The sequence below is a fragment of the Theropithecus gelada genome, chromosome 2, assembly GCF_003255815.1.
Source record: "Theropithecus gelada isolate Dixy chromosome 2, Tgel_1.0, whole genome shotgun sequence".
Taxonomy (NCBI): Eukaryota; Metazoa; Chordata; class Mammalia; order Primates; family Cercopithecidae; genus Theropithecus; species Theropithecus gelada.
In genome coordinates this window covers 21,869,974-21,889,949 of record NC_037669.1, presented here as the reverse complement: position 1 = coordinate 21,889,949, position 19,976 = coordinate 21,869,974, and the positions used below count along the sequence as shown (strand labels likewise).

The following is a 19,976-nucleotide window of genomic DNA, read 5'->3' as shown; positions in this document are numbered from 1 at the left end:
TCTTCAGGAAGAACATGGCCCCTGTTAAGGGCTTATCTGATCTAAGGTCAGGTCTACCTAGGATAATGTCACTCTCTTAAAGTCAACTTTGTCATATAACATAATCAAATCACAGGAATGATACACCATCATATTTACACGTCCCTCCCACACTTAAGAGGAAGGAGATTATGTAAGAGTATAGATCACTGGAAGTCCTCTTAGTATTCAACCTACCACAGCTACAAAGATAACACACAAATGTAAAATTTCATTGTTCTTATCTATACTGTTGCTATTAGATCGAGTCTTATCCTAAACTCTCAGTAAGTTCCCCCCAAAAATATAACCTCAAGTTGTTGATGAGGTTAGAATCTGTCAAGGTTCCTGAGCCACTTAGCTGTGATAATCTGGGGACCACATTACAGGTGCTAATGAAAACTCAGCAGTAATTTTGGCACTAGGAAAACCTGACATAAACCAGATGCTTGCCCTTAATAAGGTAGTCAACTAGAATTACAAACTGTTTTCCCTTGCTTTTGACTGGAATTATGACCACAAGTAGCAGTAGCACTGGCAATCTCAAGCAACCTAAATATGAATCTTAACAATAATTTTACCTTGTAATAATATTAATTAGCTAATACATAAATACAATTTCATAGGGGAAAAAAACCTCAAAATATAGAATTCATAAGTGAAATAAAAGTACAAATACTATAAACCCCTTCTAAGGCTAAAGCAAAGAAAATACAACACAAGCCTCAAATACCTTGTGGTGCCAGAAAGGAAGTGCTCAAAACAAACAAAAGGATGAGAGCACACAGGGTGACAAAAGGGCATAAAGAAGCCAAACTGAAAGTGTTCTCAACTGCCAAAACTGGAACAATTTGAGCAAAAATAAAAGAAAACAAAATAATGATGGAATTGGATTGGATTATAACCCAAAGAATGAAATTATCATGAGTCTACACTGATATAAATACTTAAAATGAAGAAGAGACAACTCTTCTTTGCAGAATTCCAACTAACAAACGTTGAAAGATTGAGAGACATTAAAAGTCACAATTAGAATGCCACCAAAATCATTGCCACAGGCAAGATCTGATGAACCCTGATGAATGCTAAAATTAGTTGGTGAAAGTTTAAGCAGAAACAGAATGTTTGCATAGGGTCTTTGAGTGCCCCCTGGTGGTCAATAGAGTGAAATTCAATGAAGTTCTGCCAAGCTGGGTTCCTTCTATATTCCATAAAGCAATTGCCCTTCTCTTTTCTTTCCAATTATATACCTGTTACAAGAAGATGGTTTTCCTATTAAAAACCAGGATATTCTGCTCCTACTAATTCATACTTTCTTCCTCTAAAAGTATATCAAAAGTTTCACTAATTACCAAATCTATCTTCCCTCTAACCAGAAGAGTAAATCATAAAACCATAGCCACTTCCTGGTTGATCCTCAAGACTTGTCAGGTACAGGTAAACTTTCCAAATTCCTCCCACTGACCATCCCTGGGACACCTAGGGACATCACAATAAGGGCAAGCCAGTTGAAGACTGTGAGAAAGAAGGACAGATCCAGCAGTGGGAGAGAGGGCCTCCTGAGGACGTCAGACATGGAGAGTGTTTAGAGCATAGTACTACTGAAGGACACCATGTCTACTGACATCTTGACAATCTAAGCAATCTAAGGCCCAAACAGATAAAAGATAAATATTTCCATTATTGATGTCTCATATACAAAGCCTCTAAAATTAGTAATTCATTTGGTTCAAGTAAATCAAAAACAGCTCTTCGTCAGGAAAAGACTGGGAATTCTTGTGGCATACGATAGTAGAGACAAGGGATATAAACTGGCAGTGCCCTGGCTGCATATGGGCCAAACAGATTTCATTTAGCCCATATAATATTTTCAAAGTCTTGAATTAGATGTCAATGTTCTAAAATCTGGAGATATCACATTTAAAAAATCAAAGTTTCTGGTTTCTCTTGGAAAAAACAAATCTATGGATCTGGCCATATAGGGTTTGTTTCTACATGGTAACAAAGGAGCAGAAACTGAAAAGAGGCTGCCCCTTGAGATGGTCCTTGCTTTTCAGTTCCTTCCCCACCACTCAAACAAGGCATATGGCTAATATCCACTCTGCTTGATCCACATGTATTAAACATTGAGCCCCTGAAGCAAAAGGGTTTGCAATATCTACAGAGTAGAGTACTATTAGTTAATATACTTTTAAACGCTAGAAGGACCTTGCCCGCCATCTGTATAAGCTTCATTAGTAACGTTCATCCCTTCTTTCTAAAAATCACGATAGCTAATTATATCTGTTCTGCAAAAACATAACATAAACATTTGCTGCTCTGAATTTTGTTCTTTTACTATTAATATTCTACAGCAATAAATCAGAGTCACCCAAAAAGTTTGTTAAAACATGAACTGCTGGGCCCCACCAGCCAGGGTTTCTGTTTCAGTCAGTCGTCTGAGCTGGGACTTGAGAATCTGCAATTCTATCAGGTCTCCTGGTAATGCTGATGCCATGGATCCACAGATCACACTTTGAGAAGAGCTGCTATTCTCCAACCCAATGTTTTTTATTTTAAACATTTCCATTATAATTTTACCCATATGTGTCAAGTATCTCTAGAAAAGCAATGTCCTACACAACTTTTTGTGATGATGGATAAATTCTATATAAAACGCTGTCTACATATAGTTATTCGGCATGTGTGATTAAATAACTAGATTTTGAATTTTATTTAATCTTAATTAATTTAAATTTGAATCACTACATGTGACTAGTTGCTACCACATTGGACAACATTGTTCAAAGACTCAAAGAGCCAAACAGAAGAGGGCTGGCAAAAGAAGAAAATTTTTACATGAGCATAAATAGCAAAACTCGGCCATGCACATGTCTGTAATCCCAGCACTTTGGGAGGCCGAGGTGGGAGGATTGCTTGAGCTCAGGAGTTCAAGACCATCCTGGGCAACACGGCAAAAAATTATCTCTGCAAAAAAAATACAAAAATCAGCCAGGTGTGGTGGTGTATGCCTGTAGTCCCAGCTACTTGAGAGGCTGAGGTGGGAGGATCACTTGAGCCCAGGAGGTCAAGGCTGCAGTGAGTCAAGATTGTGCCACTGCACTCCAGCCTAGGTAACAGAGTAAGATCCTGTCTCAAAAAAATAAAATAAAATAACAATAAATATCAAAACTCAGAATTATGCATATAAGATCTGATTTTTTTAATCAAACAGTATTTTTAATATTTTCAATTGTGCCCAGAAGTAACTATGGCATATAAGTTTTTGCAACATAAATGAAACAACAGAGCCTCAACCCACTTAGTAAGAAAAACAATAAATCATCAAGCTTATTCTTTTTTTCTTTTTTTTTTTTTTTACCTTTTATTCTTCTGGGAATCACAGTTACCCAATCAGGTCCACTGGAGTTGACTGGCATTTTGATATTGACACCACTTTAAGAGGAATAAAAAAGCACAAGCTCAGGTTCAGGAACATTTATTTTCAGATATATGTCTTTACTTGCAAATGATAAAATGACTAATTTCACAGAGCCTTATGATGATGAAACATACTTATGAATGTTAACCAACACAAATAATAAACTGGGTTTCTTATAATAAGCAGGTTATATGTATATAAAAACTGAAAAAAATTAAATTGATTCTTAAAATTTCACTCCACTGTATACTGCTAAGAGTACAAACTCCAAAATGACCAATTCTGGTTTGAATGATGTACTCCCCTTGGACTCAGAGAATGGCTCACACTGACAAGAATGTCTACTTTGTCATTATCTAGTTTTCAGGCTGCAAGTTCATACTGCATTAAGTCATATATCTGGTTCCTTAGGCCTTTTCCAGATCTCAGAGGAGTCCTACGTGGGACACTTGCCCCCAGACATTTACTTATGCAGTACTTTTTGCTCATCACCACCAGGACTCTCTAGTGTCTGTTCCCCTTACTAAAACATGTACTACTCGAGGGAGGCAGCAGGGGAAAAAAGTAAAATAAAATAAAACATATACTACTCGAAGACAAGGGTGATGCCTCATTCATCTTTGTATCCTAGCACAGGCCCTGGTCTAGAGTCCACACTCAGTAAATATTTTTGGAGGGCTGCATTAAAACGTGGGGGAGGGAAAGCACTGAAAATTCAGGGCAACTATTCCAAAAACTGAGTCACAATAAAACTAGGCCTCATGTACTTAGACCAAAAACAAAAAAATAAAATGTTAACTCCCCAAACTCTTGATAGGGGAATGTGCAGTCATTTTTTATTATTTCATCAATTTCAGAAAAAACTGTTTATTCAACAAATAATTCTTAAGCTTCTGAAGCCAGGTACTGTCCTAGAATCCAGGGCTACTACAGTAAGCAAAACACAGCATCTCCTTTTTCATGGAGCTGACACACAGGAGACAGACAAAAAACAAGTAATGAAGGAAGCATACAGGCCTGGCCACATTAGAGCATATAATTTCATAGCTTAAATAAAGTGATTTTTAAGACAGCACATATAAACTACTTTCATGAGTTTAGAGTTTTATGGTAAGAAAAAAATATACAATTTACTTGTCTATAGTTATAACAACTATATAATTATTATTGTACAATAATTTTCTTGCAAAAACATAATTTCCTTTATAATTTTCCTGCCAAAATATTTAGCCTCAATCTAATCACATGGAAAGTGAAAACAATAAAGCAAATCCAAAGTAGACTGGGCGTGGTGGCTCATGCCTGTAATCCCAGCACTTTGGGAGGCCGAGACGGGCGGATCTCCTTAAAGCCAGGAGTTTGAGACCAGCCCAGCCAACACAGCAAAACTCCATCTCTACTAAAAATACAAAAATTAGCCAGGTATGGTGGTGCACGCCTAGTAGTCCCAGCTACTCCGGAGGGTGAGGCACAAGAATCACTTGATCCCAGGAAGTAAAGTGAGCCGAAGGTTACAGTGAGCTGAGATCACTGCATTGCACCCCAGCCTGGGTGACAGAGCGACACTCTGTCTCGAGAAGAAAAAAAAAAAAAAGTAAAGGACATTCTACAAAACAGCAACATCAAAATTGCCAATGTCATACAAAACAAAATAGGCTAAAGAATTCTTTTGGATTAAAGAGATAACCAAACATACTGTGTAAGCATAGATTAAATTAGTTAAAATTTAAAAGATAGCTATAGAAGTCATTATTGGGACAACTGAAGAAACTTGAATATCTAATATGAACTGCATATTAAATAATAGTATTATAACAATGATAAATGTCCCAAATGTGATCATTATGGTTACATGTTAGAGAAAGTCCATTTTCTTAGAAGAGGCATGTTTATGGAGTGCAGAGCCATGATGTCTGCACCATACTCTCAGATGGTTCAGGGTAAAAAATTATACACAGATACATATAAACACAGAGAAAGAAAAGCAAAATGTGGCAAAACATTAATAACAGTGAATCTAAGTTAAAGGTATATGAGTTCATTGTTATTATTCCTGCAATGTTTCTAAAGATTCAATATTTTTAATACAAAGTTAGAAAAAAGCAGCAATCATGCTAAAATAAAAGGGAAATGTTGTAGGTGATAAGCCCATTCTTTCAAAAGGCCTTCCCTTATATTAATAGGATCTTTAAGGAAACCCCTGTTGTCCTTTCCAAAACTAACACTTTTATTCCCTTATAGATAAAGAACAAAGATGACATTCCTCTAATTGTTCAACTGTCATTTAGGGAACCAAACACCAAGGCTAAGATTCTTAATTCTTTCTGGTTTAAGTAAGGTTATGAGTTACCAAGGAAGAGAAGTAAAAAAGGTTATCAGTTCAACATATTTGGGCCATGAGCTCAAAACAGTACACCCAAAGATCCCCCAAAAAATCAATTTAAATCTTTTTCTTTTTCTTTTCAGATGGTCTTATGCAATATTTTAGAACCTAAAGAGAATAAAGGATGGAAAATGAAAACCAATTATAAGGACTCTGTCAAATGTTTGCTTTCCAAAAACTTACACCACCTCAAACATTGTTTTCTCAGCGAACGTCCAGGTAAATAGAATTCTGCAATTATTCTACAACACTGTACCATCAAGCAGCCTCACCCAGGACATGCAAGTAAGGGCAGGGACAAACACATTATTTTATCCTTGTGGGTTCACGGGTGTTTTTTGTTTTAATGGTAGAATTTACAGTCAGAAATACTTTTAAGTTTTACACTAAGTTAGCTCTCTAAACTTTCTCTATTTTCCCCATGGAATTTGAGTCAATTACTATGCTTCTTCCTCTTTGCTAGACCACTAAGTAGACTGACAACATAACTCTATAGGGCAATTATAGTTACCAATCATTTACTATAGATTTCAAAACAATTATGACAGTGGAATTGGAATGTTCCCAACACAAAGATGATAAATGCTTCAGGCAATGGATACTCCAATTACCCTGATTTGATCATTACCTTTTATATGCTTGTATCAAAATATCATATCTACCTCAAAAATATGTACAACTAGTATGTATCCATACTAATTTAAAAATCTAAAAACACAACTCTAACGGAGCATGGGGGCTCACATCTGTAATTCCAGCCCTTTGGGAGGCCAAGGCAGAAGGACTACTTGAGCCCAGGGGTTCAAGACCAGCCTGGGCAACATAGTGAAACCACATTTCTACAAAACATACAAAAATTAGCTGGGTGTGGTGGCACACACCTGTAGTCTGACACGGGAGGTGGCGCACACTCGGGAGGCTGAGGCGGGAGAATCGCTCAAACCCAGGATGTCAAGGCTGCAGTGAGCTACAATCATGCCACCGCACTCCAGCCTGGGTGACAAAGTGAGACTCTGTTGCAAAACAAACCAACCAACCAACCCTCTAAAATAGGGTAACTGAGTAGTCTTCATACATAGGCAAAAAAGTACACAGAAATAAAATAATCTGCTCAGTCACTAATAAACAGCATGTCTGAAACCTGAACTCAGGAATAAAATGAAAAAACTTGTTTTGGTTTTGTTTGGAGGAGTTGTGAAATTTAATTTTGTTTTCATTTTGTACTGAACCATAGAAAATACTAGTCTTCTCAGCAGTACAGTAAACACTGTACATTGAGTAGTGCTCCCTCTGCTGGCCTTCCAAAGGTATGGCATGAATCCACTACACATGTACATAACCCGGTATGACCAAAAGCTGACTTCAGGGTGGAAAACTGAAGGGTTTTATTTTAGGAACTCCTACAAACCACATACTTTATGGTAGCAACTTTTCTCCCATCCAGTAATGAGTGGACATAAACTATGAAATTTTTTAGGGTGCCCAGATGTACTTAACAAAAATACTTCCCTTTTATCCAAGAAAAAAATTCTCTCTACCAAGGACTGTTTAAAAACAATATACTCCATTAAAAAGTAAAAAACATGTATACATTCTTTCAAACAATTGTACTTTTTTGTTGAGGCAGGGTCTCACTCTGTTGCCCAGGCTGTAGTGCAACTGTGATCACAGCTCACTGCAACCTCAAACTCCTGGGCTCCAGCCTTCCTCCCACCTCAGCCTCCCAAAGTGCTGGGACTAGTCATGAGCCACCACACTTGGCCAAAATGGTACTTTTTAACCATGTAGCTTTTATAATTTTTTATGTCTTAGTAATGTTATGAAATGTTGAAGAAAACACAAATAGTAATTCATATTGGTTCCATATTCCTTTCTGCACATTATTCTATGTATTTATCATCATGCTGAAAATATTTTATGCTTATATTTGAAATAGAAATTTGAACACAATACTGCAATAATTTCAACAACTATATAGCTTAAAAAATATAGTTTTCTGTGGCATTCCTGACTTTCTATGCTTATTAAGTAAACCCAGCAATGTTGCCATATTCATAGTTTTTTAATCAGTATGTTCAAATGATTTTAAAAACCGTTATTATGTTACTTTTTAAAGTTTCAGTTCATTAGATACAAAGACAAAACACCAGCCTGACTACTAGGCCTACCAGCATGTTCTTGGATTATATTTTTTCTTCACATAAAATAGATGGGGTCTTGCTATGTTGCCCAGGCTGGTCTCAAACTCCTGGGCTCAAGCGATCCTCCCATTTCATCCTCCCAAAGTGCTGGGATTACAAGCATGAGTCACCACCACACATGGCCCTTGGATAACTTTTATCTGTTCTGTGAATAAGGGATTTTACTTACACAGCTACTGTGCAAACCCACTATGTGGTTCTAAAGTAAAATAGATATGAGGGTAAAGAAAAAAATTCAAGGGTAAAAGGTCTTTAATTTGGACTTAGATAAGCACTAAGCTTCACTTGTAAAACACTAACGAAAAATACAAATCTATGTTTATTTTTTTATTCCCTACCTCTTCTGAATTGGGCCACGATGAGAGAGAGATAAGAAACGCATACCCAATACCAGAAAGTCTCCTAAATGGGACAAGGACAGTGGAAAAGAACTCTTCAAATTATCCCCAAGAAAAAGCAGCACGTACCTCTGGAAGAAAGCACTCTCTGCAGCAGTTAGGAGACCCTTCAGGTATCCACCTTTGAAATGGGTAATTCTGCTGCTGCAAGGGAGCTTCTTTGGTTTGAAGCAGAACCAGGGCTCCCCAGTGTAGAGGTCTGTAAAGTTACACAGCGGCAGATTCCCAGGAAGACACACGTTGCACTCAGTAGTTTCAGAAATTCTTCCCGAACGGAAGAGACTCTTGAAATAGACCCTGTCTGGTTTATCTTTCTGTAAGCGCTGAAGAACTCTGATCCCTTCACTGGGGTGGACCAGAAATATGGACACTTTAACTTTGCCCGGCCATAACAAAGTAAAGAAAACCTTGTAAAACCCATTCTGGTAGTCCACCACCCTGCCCACAGCCCCAGCCTGCAGCTTGGGGGAGTGAATTCTGGCCTGCAGGTAGTCTCCACCATACTTCTTGGGCTTTCTTTGAAAATCCTGTACATGAACCAGCACCTCCAGCTGGCTTCCCACCTGAAAGAAGGCAGCAGAGTTCAAGATGACAAAGTAGCTGGAAGAAGGGTCAGTGCTTTTCACAAAGGGAACTGGGGCCACATCAGGAACCTGTCGGTGCAAGGCAGCCAGCAAGGAGTCCTCCTCCATGCGCTCCTGGCTGGACAGGATCTGCTGATCATAGCCGCAGTAAGGATTTCGGCTAATTCCTGTCACCTGGGAGGAAATAAACTGTCCACTGCTGTCGATGAATGTGGCTGAAACAGTCTCATGGTCCAAGTACTAAAGAAGAAGACACAAACAACAGAAATTACCACTATAATAGGTCTCTGTATTTTCGGCATAAATTCAGAGGGCTCCCCACACTTCTGTGAGTTTTAGCTCCAGGAGCTCACACAGGGAGTTTGAGCTCCAGGATTCTCACAGTGAATATCAAAGAAAAAATTCTCTTGGGCTTCCAGGAAGGGAAAGGGAAAAGGACTCATTTTGAAGTATGCAGAGCACTGTGTTGTTCTGAGCAAAGCTGCCCCTCAAGAGAAACTACTTTATCAGAACCTAGCCTATTGGAGTTTTATCAGAGCCTAACCAACCTGAGAGAAGGGAAATACCCAACTCCAGCCCACTTTAGCCACCCAGTCCAACCTAAGATGGTGAAACACCAAGAAAAAGATAAAGGAAAGGAATGGAGAAAGATATACCATGCTAACACTAACCCAAAAAAACCAGTAGCAGCTATATTAATTTCAGAGCAGATTTCAAAGCAAGGAAAGTTATCAAAGATAAAGGGGGTCATTACATAATAATAAAGGAGTCAATTCTCAAAAAAAAATAAATAACAACCCTTAACATGTAAGTACGTAACCAATGAGTATCAAAACATGTGAAGCAAAAACTAACAGAGAAATAGATGAATCTACATTATAGTCTAAGACTTCAACACTCCTCTATCAGAAATACACAGATCCAGTAGGCAGAAAATCGGTAAGGACATAGTTGAATTCAACAGCACCATCAATAAACTGGATATAGTTGACATCTGTAAACTACTTCACATCAAGCTCACATGGAACATTCACCAAAACGGACCACATTCTGGGCCATAAAATGCACCTTAAAAATTTTTTAAAAATAAAAATCATACAATGTCTTCTCTTAAGCCATAATGAAATTAAACTAGAAATCAATAGAGATAGATAGCTGGAAAAATCCCAAAATGGTATACAAATGGGTAACATACAAAATCTCATGAGAAATTTTTAAATATTTTAACTAGGTGAAGGTGAAAATATAATTTATTAAACACTATAGGATGAAGCAAGAGAAGTGCTTAGAGGGAAATTCATAGTACTATACATATTTTAGGAAAGAAAAATGACCTAAAATGAATAATTTAACCTTACATCTTAGCAAACTAGAAAAAGAGGAGCAAACAATATCCAAAATAAGCAGAAGAAAAATAATAAATATGATAGTAGAAATCAGTGAAGTTGAAAACAGGAAATTAATAAAGAAAAATCAATGAAACCCAAAGCTGGTTTTTTAAAAGATCGATAAAATTGATAAGCCTCTAGCTAGGCTAAGAAAAAAAGAGGGAGGACACAAATTATTAATATCAGAAATGAAAAGGAGGCCATCACTACAGATCCCATGGACAATAAAGGAATAAAGGACTATTATGAACAATTCTGTGACCATAAATTGGATAACCCAGATGAAATGGACCAATTCCTTGAAGGACACAGTCCATAAAGAATCCACCTAATGATGCAAAAGTAATACTATAACTAGTGGAAATCAAATATAAAAGAATGAAGTAGGCCGGGTGCGGTGGCTCACATCTGTAATGCCAGCACTTTGGGAGGCTAAGGCAGGTGGATCACGAGTTCAGGAGTTCAACACCAGCCTGGCCAACATGCTGAAACCCCACGTCTCTACTAAAAACAGAAAAATTAGCCGAGCATGATGGCGGGTGCCTGTAATCCCAGCTACTCAGAAGGTTGAGGCAGAGAACTGTTTGAACCTGGGAGGCGGAGGTTGCAGTGAACCAACATTGCACCACTGCACTCCAGGTTGGGTGATAGAGTGAGACTCCATCTCAAAAAAATAATAATAAATAAGTAAGAATGCGTAGTGCTTTCTTCATCACTTAGAGTAGAAAGTTAAGATATATTATCTTAGGCTGTTGGGGAAATAAAAGGTCTAAATACATTATTTAATGTTATATATAGAACTATAATTAATTTTACAAATTGTGGAAGGAGAATGAAGTAAGCAGAGGCCTTATCTTTCATTAACAGTAGTAGGTCGGGTGCAGTGGCTCATGCCTGTAATTCCAACACTTTGGGAGGCTGAGGCAGAAGAACTGCTTAAGGCCAGGAGTTCAAGACCAGCCCGGGCAACAGAGCAAGACCCGATCTCTACAATAAATTTTTTTTAAAAGTTAGCCAAGCGTGGTGGCACATGCCTGTAGTCCTAAGCTACGTGAAAGGCTGAGCTGGGAGGATCACCGAAACCAGGAGCTCCAGGTAGTAGTGAGCTATAATCACACCACAGAACTCCAGCCTGAGCAACAGAGCAAGACCTTGTCTCTAACAAATACATAAATAAATATAAACTAAAACTAGGCTGGGCACAGTGGCTCACACCTGTAATCCCAGCACTTTGGGGCAGAGGTGGGCAGACCGGGATCGCTTGAGCTCAAGAGTTCGAGACTAGCCTGGGCAACATGGTGAAACCCCGTCTCTACTAAAAATACAAAAATTAAGCTGGGTGTGGTGGTGCACCTCTGTAATTTTAGCTATTCAGGAGGCTGAAGCACAAGAATTGCTTGAACGCAGGAGGCAGAGGTTGCAGTGTGCTGAGATCGTGCCACTGCGCTCCAGCCTGGACAACAGAACAAGACCCTGTCTCAAAAACTTATATATGTGCGTATATAAGTGTGTGTATATGTGTGTGTGTACATATATGTGTGTATACATATATGAGGATTGCTTGAGCCCAGGAGTTAGAGGTTACAGTGAACAATGACTGTGCCACTGCACTCTAGCCTGGGCAACAGAGTGAGACCCTGTGCTTAAAACAAACAAACAAACAAAAAAAAAAAACAGCAGTAGCAGAAACACCCAGCATTTATTGTAAGCATTTATGTGCTGGATACTCTTATAAACAGTTTACATGAATCTTTAAATTCAATGTTCAAATTATCACATGTGGTAAGTCCTATTATTATGTCCATTTTATAGAAGAGGAAACTGAGGCAAAGAATAGCTTAATAATTTGCTCAAGGCCATGTAGGTCAGAAGCAGCAGAGGATTAGAAGCCAAGCTGTCTGAATTGACACCTGTGTTCTTTTTTTTTTTTTTTTCTTTTTTCTTTTTTTTTGAGACGGAGTCTAGCTCTGCCGCCCAGGCTGGAGTGCAGTGGCCAGATCTCAGCTCACTGCAAGCTCCGCCTCCCGGGTTTACACCATTCTCCTGCCTCAGCCTCCCGAGTAGCCGGGACTACAGGCGCCCGCCACCGTGCCCGGCTAGTTTTTTGTATTTTTTAGTAGAGACGGGGTTTCACCATGTTAGCCAGGATGGTTCTCGATCTCCTGACCTCGTGATCCGCCCGTCTCGGCCTCCCAAAGTGCTGGAATTACAGACGTGAGCCACCGCGCCCGGCCGACACCTGTGTTCTTAACCACCATGCTACACTGCCTCATATGAGCAAGTCAGGAGATAACTCGTAAGGTTCACAAATCAAGATATAAGTATGTAATGTATAATTAGTGCTAACTACCCAAATAATTAAAAATAAGCAATGATATTCACTCAGCGTAAAGAATGGGGAGGGAATCCAATTGTGTACTTAATACCATTCCCCATTCTTGGAAATTTCCATGCATTCCATGAACTACTTTATTAGTAAACAGGATACAGGAACAAATGGGCAGGAAAAGAGTTATATACCTAACCTGAGGCATATAACTAGCCTATCTAAGATGTAGAAAACTACGCGTTACGTTATGCAATTAGTTAAACTTCAGGGGAATAAACAACAACAAAGCAAAACCAAAAATTTCTCTCCTCAATAGCTATAGCATTTCCTTGTTTCTAGCAAAACACTTAAACAAGGCCTCAGGCTCCCCACCTATGGCAAACCACTGCAAAATCCTACATGAGGTAAAAATAATCTCAAGATACAAGAATGTTTAATGTTCTTCCTAGATTCTGCATTTTTTCCCTCTCATTTTATACTAACACACACACATTTTCATTTTAAAGAATCCCATCTAGGAGCCTCCATTTTGAAGGGTACATGGTACATGGCAGTATTTGTTTATTTTAAAAATGGCATGGGGAAAACAAAACTGACTTTGAAAAATTCCCTTTATTACCTTACTGATTACCTTTCAGGAAATGTTCCAGCCACCCTCTCCTTTTTAGTTGTTTTAAGTCTGTGACACACTATTAAGGACCAAATCATGCACAATGTGATTACAGCATAGCTCTTCTTCCTAACCTTTTCCTCTCTTCCTCACCCAACTGACTGACACATGCAACCCAATCCAGAAATCACCATACATTTGGTGGTAACTCCCCTAAACTTTACTTGCAAATGACAAAAATGCAAAAATGTCAACCTGCTTAACTTTCCTAAAGACAACGGCAACTTCACGCCTGCCATCTTTTTAGGTTCAGAGCTAACAGGAAACACCAAACAGATGGCTCACTCCTCGAGTCATCATAACCTATGGGCTGGAGTGAACATGGTGATTGCCTGTCCCACATCCATTTTACTCCTGGCCTACTGAACCACAGCAATGCTGTTTGCTGACCTGTCAGCTCAGGGGTGGGCTTAACTGATGGAGGGGTAATCCCAGGTAAATGGCTGGTTCAGGAATGGGCATGTGACCCAATTCTGGACTATGAGAACCAGAAGAGGTTGCTGGAGGCTTATGCTTGCATGCAGCCAAATCCAGGCACCACTAATCCCCCCTGCTAACAGCTATTTGAATTTTACTTATGAATTAAAAAACACAGTATTTTGAGATCGTTTCAAGAGAAAAACTGCTTCTTCAGGTGGACATGTACACAAAAGCAAAAGCGCCATTACTCCGGCAGCCATCCTACAATCAACCATGAAGGAGGATGCCATAGATAAAAGGTAACATACAAAAGAAGGCACAGTTAAGAGGCTTACAGACAAACAGAGGCTGATTCTCAAAAGAACTATGCCCAACCTATCCACTGACTTCTATTCAAATGAGTAAAATGTATTACCATTAGCTTGAAACAGGTGCCTTTACTTGAAGCCCAAAGTCCTAATACACAGGTGTTATAATACATATCTAAAATATCAATGAATAAGGCAAAAGAAAAAAAATGCAGAACTTTCTCAATGAGTGCTTATCACAGAAATAAAAGGCTGCAATTCTCCCTCCAACCTTTTGTTAGATATTCCTACAAATACCCCCTTCTCATATTATGGGCTGTTTTTTGAGTTTTTCTGTTTGTTTGTTTGTTTGTTTTAGACAAGTCTCACTTTGTTGCCCAGGGTGAAGTGCAGTGTTGCAATCTCGGCTCAGTGCAACCTCTGACACCAGGATTCAAGTGATTCTCATGTCTCAGCCTCCCGAGTAGCTAGGATTATAGGCACCCGCTACTAGGCCCAGCTTTTTTGTATTTTTAGTAGAGATGGGGGTTTCACCATGTTGGCCAGGCTGGTCTCAAACTCCTGACCTCAGATGATCCACCCACCTGGGCCTCCCAATGTGCAAGGAATCCAGGTATGAGCCACTGCGCCATCTTATGTAATATTTTTAATTAAAATTGAGTCTGCTTTTTAGAAACTGGTAAGATACTCCAATCACAAGAGTACAGTTAAGTGTCAGAAGCATAGTATGGAAAGGGATTAGGGAGTGAGAGACTGCCAAATTTCAGAGCCAGAGCTTTTTCCCCATTTACTCCAAGCTTCTTTATCAATTATCATCACAGTAATAAGCAGCTTAAAATTCATGACAACAGTATCATGCTGGACAAGATCACCTCTTCAGACAGGTGAAAATGCTTATAGCTCCCTCCACTAAAAGATGCATCTGATTTTCAATATCACAACTGTTTATTCAATACTGATACCTCCCGTCTCCATTCGGTAGAAAAGAGTTCGTTCGTTCAAATAATTAGAGCTTTTAGCTGGCATTAAGTACGGAAGTTTCCAAGAACTGAAGTGGAACAAAAGAATAATTTTCTAACATTTCCTCCTGACTATTATAACATTACTGATGTGGGACTGTGGCCTACCCTCTCAAGTCTCTCTGTCTCTCCCTTTGCCTTCCTCCTTCTCTACCCAAGACCTACACAACTATCTTTTTTCTCTATTATAATATTTAGTGTGTTGAATATGATAAAATTAGCACACACATTCACAAAAGCAATGCAGGTAAGTGCCATGCACACTTAAGGTCTTGAAATTTATTGTCCCTCTGCCATCCTACTCCATCTAGAAATGCATTATTTCAAACTCCATCTAGAAAACCATTATTTCAAACCTCTGTACACAAACCTCCTGGGCTCTACCCTCCTTCTACCTTCATCTCCTTTACAGCCAGAAACTCCCTGAATGTCCTACTCTCTGGCAGCAAATGTATCTGCATTACCAACCATCATGATATATTTCCCTCTTAGGTCAGAGAAAGGAACATGGCTCCTCCTATAAAATTAATAAAATAAGAATATTCACAATATACTCATGTTGCTTGTCCTACAAAAGGTTATGTGCTCCACCTGTGCTCTATATCTCATCCTCTCCTCCCCCTTTTCCACTTCTCTATAATCTCTTTCCCCACAAATTCAAGTCCCTCAAACTTCCACTTCCGGCCAAGATAGAGAAACAGTAATGCACTTTAGCCTCCCACATGAAACAACCGAAAACAAAAGCCAAAATATATGAAACAATGCTTTTCCAGACACTAGGCATCAGACAATAAAACACAGTGATGCCTAATAGACAGTAAACAAACGAAGTGAGCCCTAGGACTGTCCTTTGCTTAGCGTCTTGAGAGAGTTTCCAGGTTGCAGCACAGAAAGAGGAGCCCAGGTAGAGCATGGCAAACCACCCAAGGCAAGGAGATGAGGCTGAGAGTCTTAAAGACCATGGTGATTATAATTCACAGGAAAGCAGAACAACTGTGAAGAAAAATAACTCAGGAGATCTACAGAGAGTCCCACTCCAGTATTCAACAGAGCAATTATGAGCATATGTGTATAAGGAAACTATTGGAGGCTGGGGAAAGAACTACCTGAAAGCAAAAATTTTAAAAATAAAAAAATAAAAAAACAGTAACCTGAGTTTATACAGGAATAGTACTTCCTACCAGCCAGACTGGAAAAGCACAGATTAAAAAAAAAACAAAAACAAAAAAACATACACACACAAAAACACCTTGTCAATTAATACAAAAAAAAAAAGGCAGAATAAAAGGAAGAAGGGAATAAAGAAGAGGTGGGACAAATATAAAACAAATAGCAAAATGGTAGCTGTAACCATAATGCTTTCAAAAAATATATTAAAGGTAAACAGGCTAAGCACCCCAACTAAAAGGCAGAGATTATCAGACTGTATTAAAAAACAAGATCCAATTACATGCTAGCTAGAAGAAACTTGCTTTAAATATAAAAACACCACAGACAACATCAATATGAATGGGCAAAAGCTAGAAGCATTTCCCGTGAAAGCCAGCACAAGAAAAGGATGTCACCTCTCACCACTTATATCCAACACTGGAAATCCTAGCCAAAGGATCAGGCAAGAGAAAGAAATAAAGGCATCCAAATAAGAAGAGAGGAAATCAAACTATCTCTGTTTGCAGACAATAAGATTCTATATCTAGAAAAACCCATAATCTCAGCCCAAAAGCTTGTCCAATTAACAACTTCAGCGAAGTTTCAGAATACAAAAACAACGTACAAAAATCACTAGCATTCCTATACATCAACAACAGCCAAACTGAGAGCCAAATCAGAAAGGCAATCCCATTCACAGTTGTCACAAAAAGAATGAAATACTCATGAATACAGCTAACAAAGGAGGTGAAAGAGCTCTAAAATGAGGATTACAAAACACTATTCAAAGAAATCAGAGAAGACACAAACAAATGGAAGAACATTCCATGCTCATGAATAAGAAGAATCAATATAATTAAAATGGCTATACTGCCCAAAGCAATTTACAGATTCAATGCTATTCCTATCAAACTACCAACAACATTCTTCATAAAACCAGAAAAAACTATTTTAAAATTCATATGGAACCAAAAAGAGTCCGAATAGCCAAGGCAATCCTAAGCAAAAAGCACAAAGCTGGAGTCATCATGTTACCTGACTTCAAACTATACTACAAGGCTACAGTAACCAAAACAGCGTAGTACTGGTACAAAAACAGGCACAGAGACCAACAAAACAGAATAGAGAATCCAGAAACGAGGCCACACATTTACGACCAATCTGATCTTCAACAAAGCTGACAAAAAGAAGCAATGAGGAAGACTCCCTATTCAATAAATGGTGCTGGAATAACTGGCTAGCCATATGCAAAAAATTGAAACTGGACCCATTCCTTACACTATATACAAAAATCAACTCAAGATGGAGTAAAGATTTAAATGTAAAATCCAAAACTGTCAAAACCCTAGAAGACAACCTAGGCAATACCATCCCAGACACAGGAATGGGCAAAGATGTCATGACAAAAACACCAAAAGCAATTCCAACAAAAGCAGAAATGGACAACTGGGCTCTAATTAAACTTAAGAGCCTCTGCACAGCAAAAGAAACTACCAACAGAGTAAACAGACAACCTGCAGAACAGAAGAAAATATTTGCAAACTATGCATCTGACAAAGGTCTAATACCCAGCATCTATAAGGAACTTAAACAAATTTACAAGAGAGAAACAACCCCATTAAAAAGTGGGCAAAGGACATGAACAGAAACTTCTTAAAAGAAAACACACATGTGGCCAAAGAGCATATAAAAAAAAGCTCAATTATCACTGATCATTAGAGAAATGCAAATCAAAACCACAGTGAGATCTCACACCAGTCAGAATAGCTATTATTAAAAAATTTTTTTAAAAAAACAGATGCTGGCAAGTCTGAAAAGGAAAGGGAATAGTGTTGGTATGAGTTGAAAATTAGTTCAATGATTGTGGAAAGCATTATGGCAATTCCTCAAAGGCCTAAAAGCAGAACTACCATTCCACCCAGCAATCTTATCACGGGTTATATACCCAGAGGAATAGAAATCATTCTACCGTAAAGACACATGCATGCAAATGTTCATTGCAGCACTATTCACAATGGCAAAGACATGGAATCAACCTAAATGCCCATCAATAACAGATTGGATAAGGCCAGGCGCGGTGGCTCACGCCTATAATCTCAACCAACATAGTGAAACCTCGTCTGTACTAAAAACACAAAAATTAGCCGGGCATGGTGGCAGAAACCTGTAATCCCAGTTACTCGGGAGGCTGAGGCAGCAGAATCACTTGAACCCGGGAGGCAGAGGATGCAGTGAGCAGAAATCACGCCATTGCACTCCAGCCCAGGTGACAGTGCAAGACTCTGACTCAAAAATAAATAAATAACAGATTGGATAAAGAAAATCTTATGTTCCATAAGAAATATAAGAAAATGTAAGAAAATCTTATATTACATATACAGCATGGAATACTATGCAGCCATAAGAACGAACAAGATCATGTCTTCTGTGGGAGCATGGATGGAGCTGGAGGTTATTATCCTTAGCAAACTAACACAGGAACAGAAACCCAAATACAGCATGTATTCACTTATAAGTGGGAACTAAATGATAAGAACTTATGAACACAAAGAAGGAAACAACACACACTCGGGTTTACTTGAGTGGGGAGAGTGGGAGGAGGGAGAGGAGCAGAGAGGGTACTGGGCTTAATAACTGGGTGATGAAATAATATGTACACAAACCCCCATGACATATGCTTTCCTATGTCAGAAACCTTCACATGTACCCCCAAACCTAAAACAAAAGTTTAAAAAGAAATATAATTCAATAAATAAATAGATAGATATAAAAACACAAATAGGTTTAAAAAATAACAACTGGCTGGGTGTGGTGGTGACTCACACCTGTAATCTCAGCACTTTGGAAGGCCAAGGCAGCCGGATCACTTGAGCCCAGGAGTTCAAGACCAACCTGGGCAACATGGCGAAACCCTGTATCTAAAAGAAAATACAAAAAATTAGCCAGACGTGGTGATGCACACCCATTGTCCCAGCTACTCAGGGGGCTGAGAGGGAAGGATTGCTTGAGCCCAGGAGACAGAGGTTGTGGTGAGCTATGGTTGTGCCACTGCACTCCAGCCTCGGCAACAGAGCATGACCCTGTCTCAAAAAAAAATAAAAAATAATAAAATTATGGGAAAAGATGTACTTGCTAACAGTAAACAAAGAAAAGCTAGAGTGATTATATAATACCATATAGAGTACCTTTCGGAGCAAAGAATTTTACCAAGGATGAAGAAGGCCAACTCATGATGATAAAGCAACTAAATTCATCAAGAGGACACAATTCTAAACATTTATGTACCTAAGAACAGAACTTCACAACACATGAAGTGAAAACTGACAGAAATGCAAGGTGAAATAGACAAATTCACAATTATAATGAAAGATTTCAATAGTCTCCTTTCAATAACTGATAGAGCATATAGACAGAAAATAGTAAGGACATTCAGAAGATGACCAACACCATGAACCATGTTGATCTAACTGACATTTAAAGAATACTCCACGCAATAAAAGCAGAATGCATTCCTTTCCAGTACACATAGAATATATACCAAAATGGACCACATTCTGTGCCATAAACAAATCTCAATAATGTTTTAAAAGAATTCAAGTCATACAAAGTATGTTCTCAGAGGAATTAAATTAGGACTCAGTAACAGAAAGGTATTTGCAAAATATCCAAATATTTGAAAGTTAAATAA

At 38.6% G+C, this 19,976-nt stretch overlaps 1 protein-coding gene across 2 annotated transcripts in view; it reads right to left on the bottom strand.

The window, feature by feature from the left end:
• Positions 1–19,976, bottom strand: part of NXPE3 (neurexophilin and PC-esterase domain family member 3) — a 37,877-nt gene that overhangs the window by 12,844 nt on the left and 5,057 nt on the right. For both annotated transcript variants that reach the window (XM_025377837.1, XM_025377838.1), the window contains exons 2-3: positions 8,491–9,245; positions 3,380–3,453 (exon numbers count right to left, since the gene is read on the bottom strand). In XM_025377837.1, coding sequence (XP_025233622.1) covers positions 3,380–3,453; positions 8,491–9,245 — 829 coding nt within the window. The remainder of the gene's footprint in view (positions 1–3,379; positions 3,454–8,490; positions 9,246–19,976) is intronic.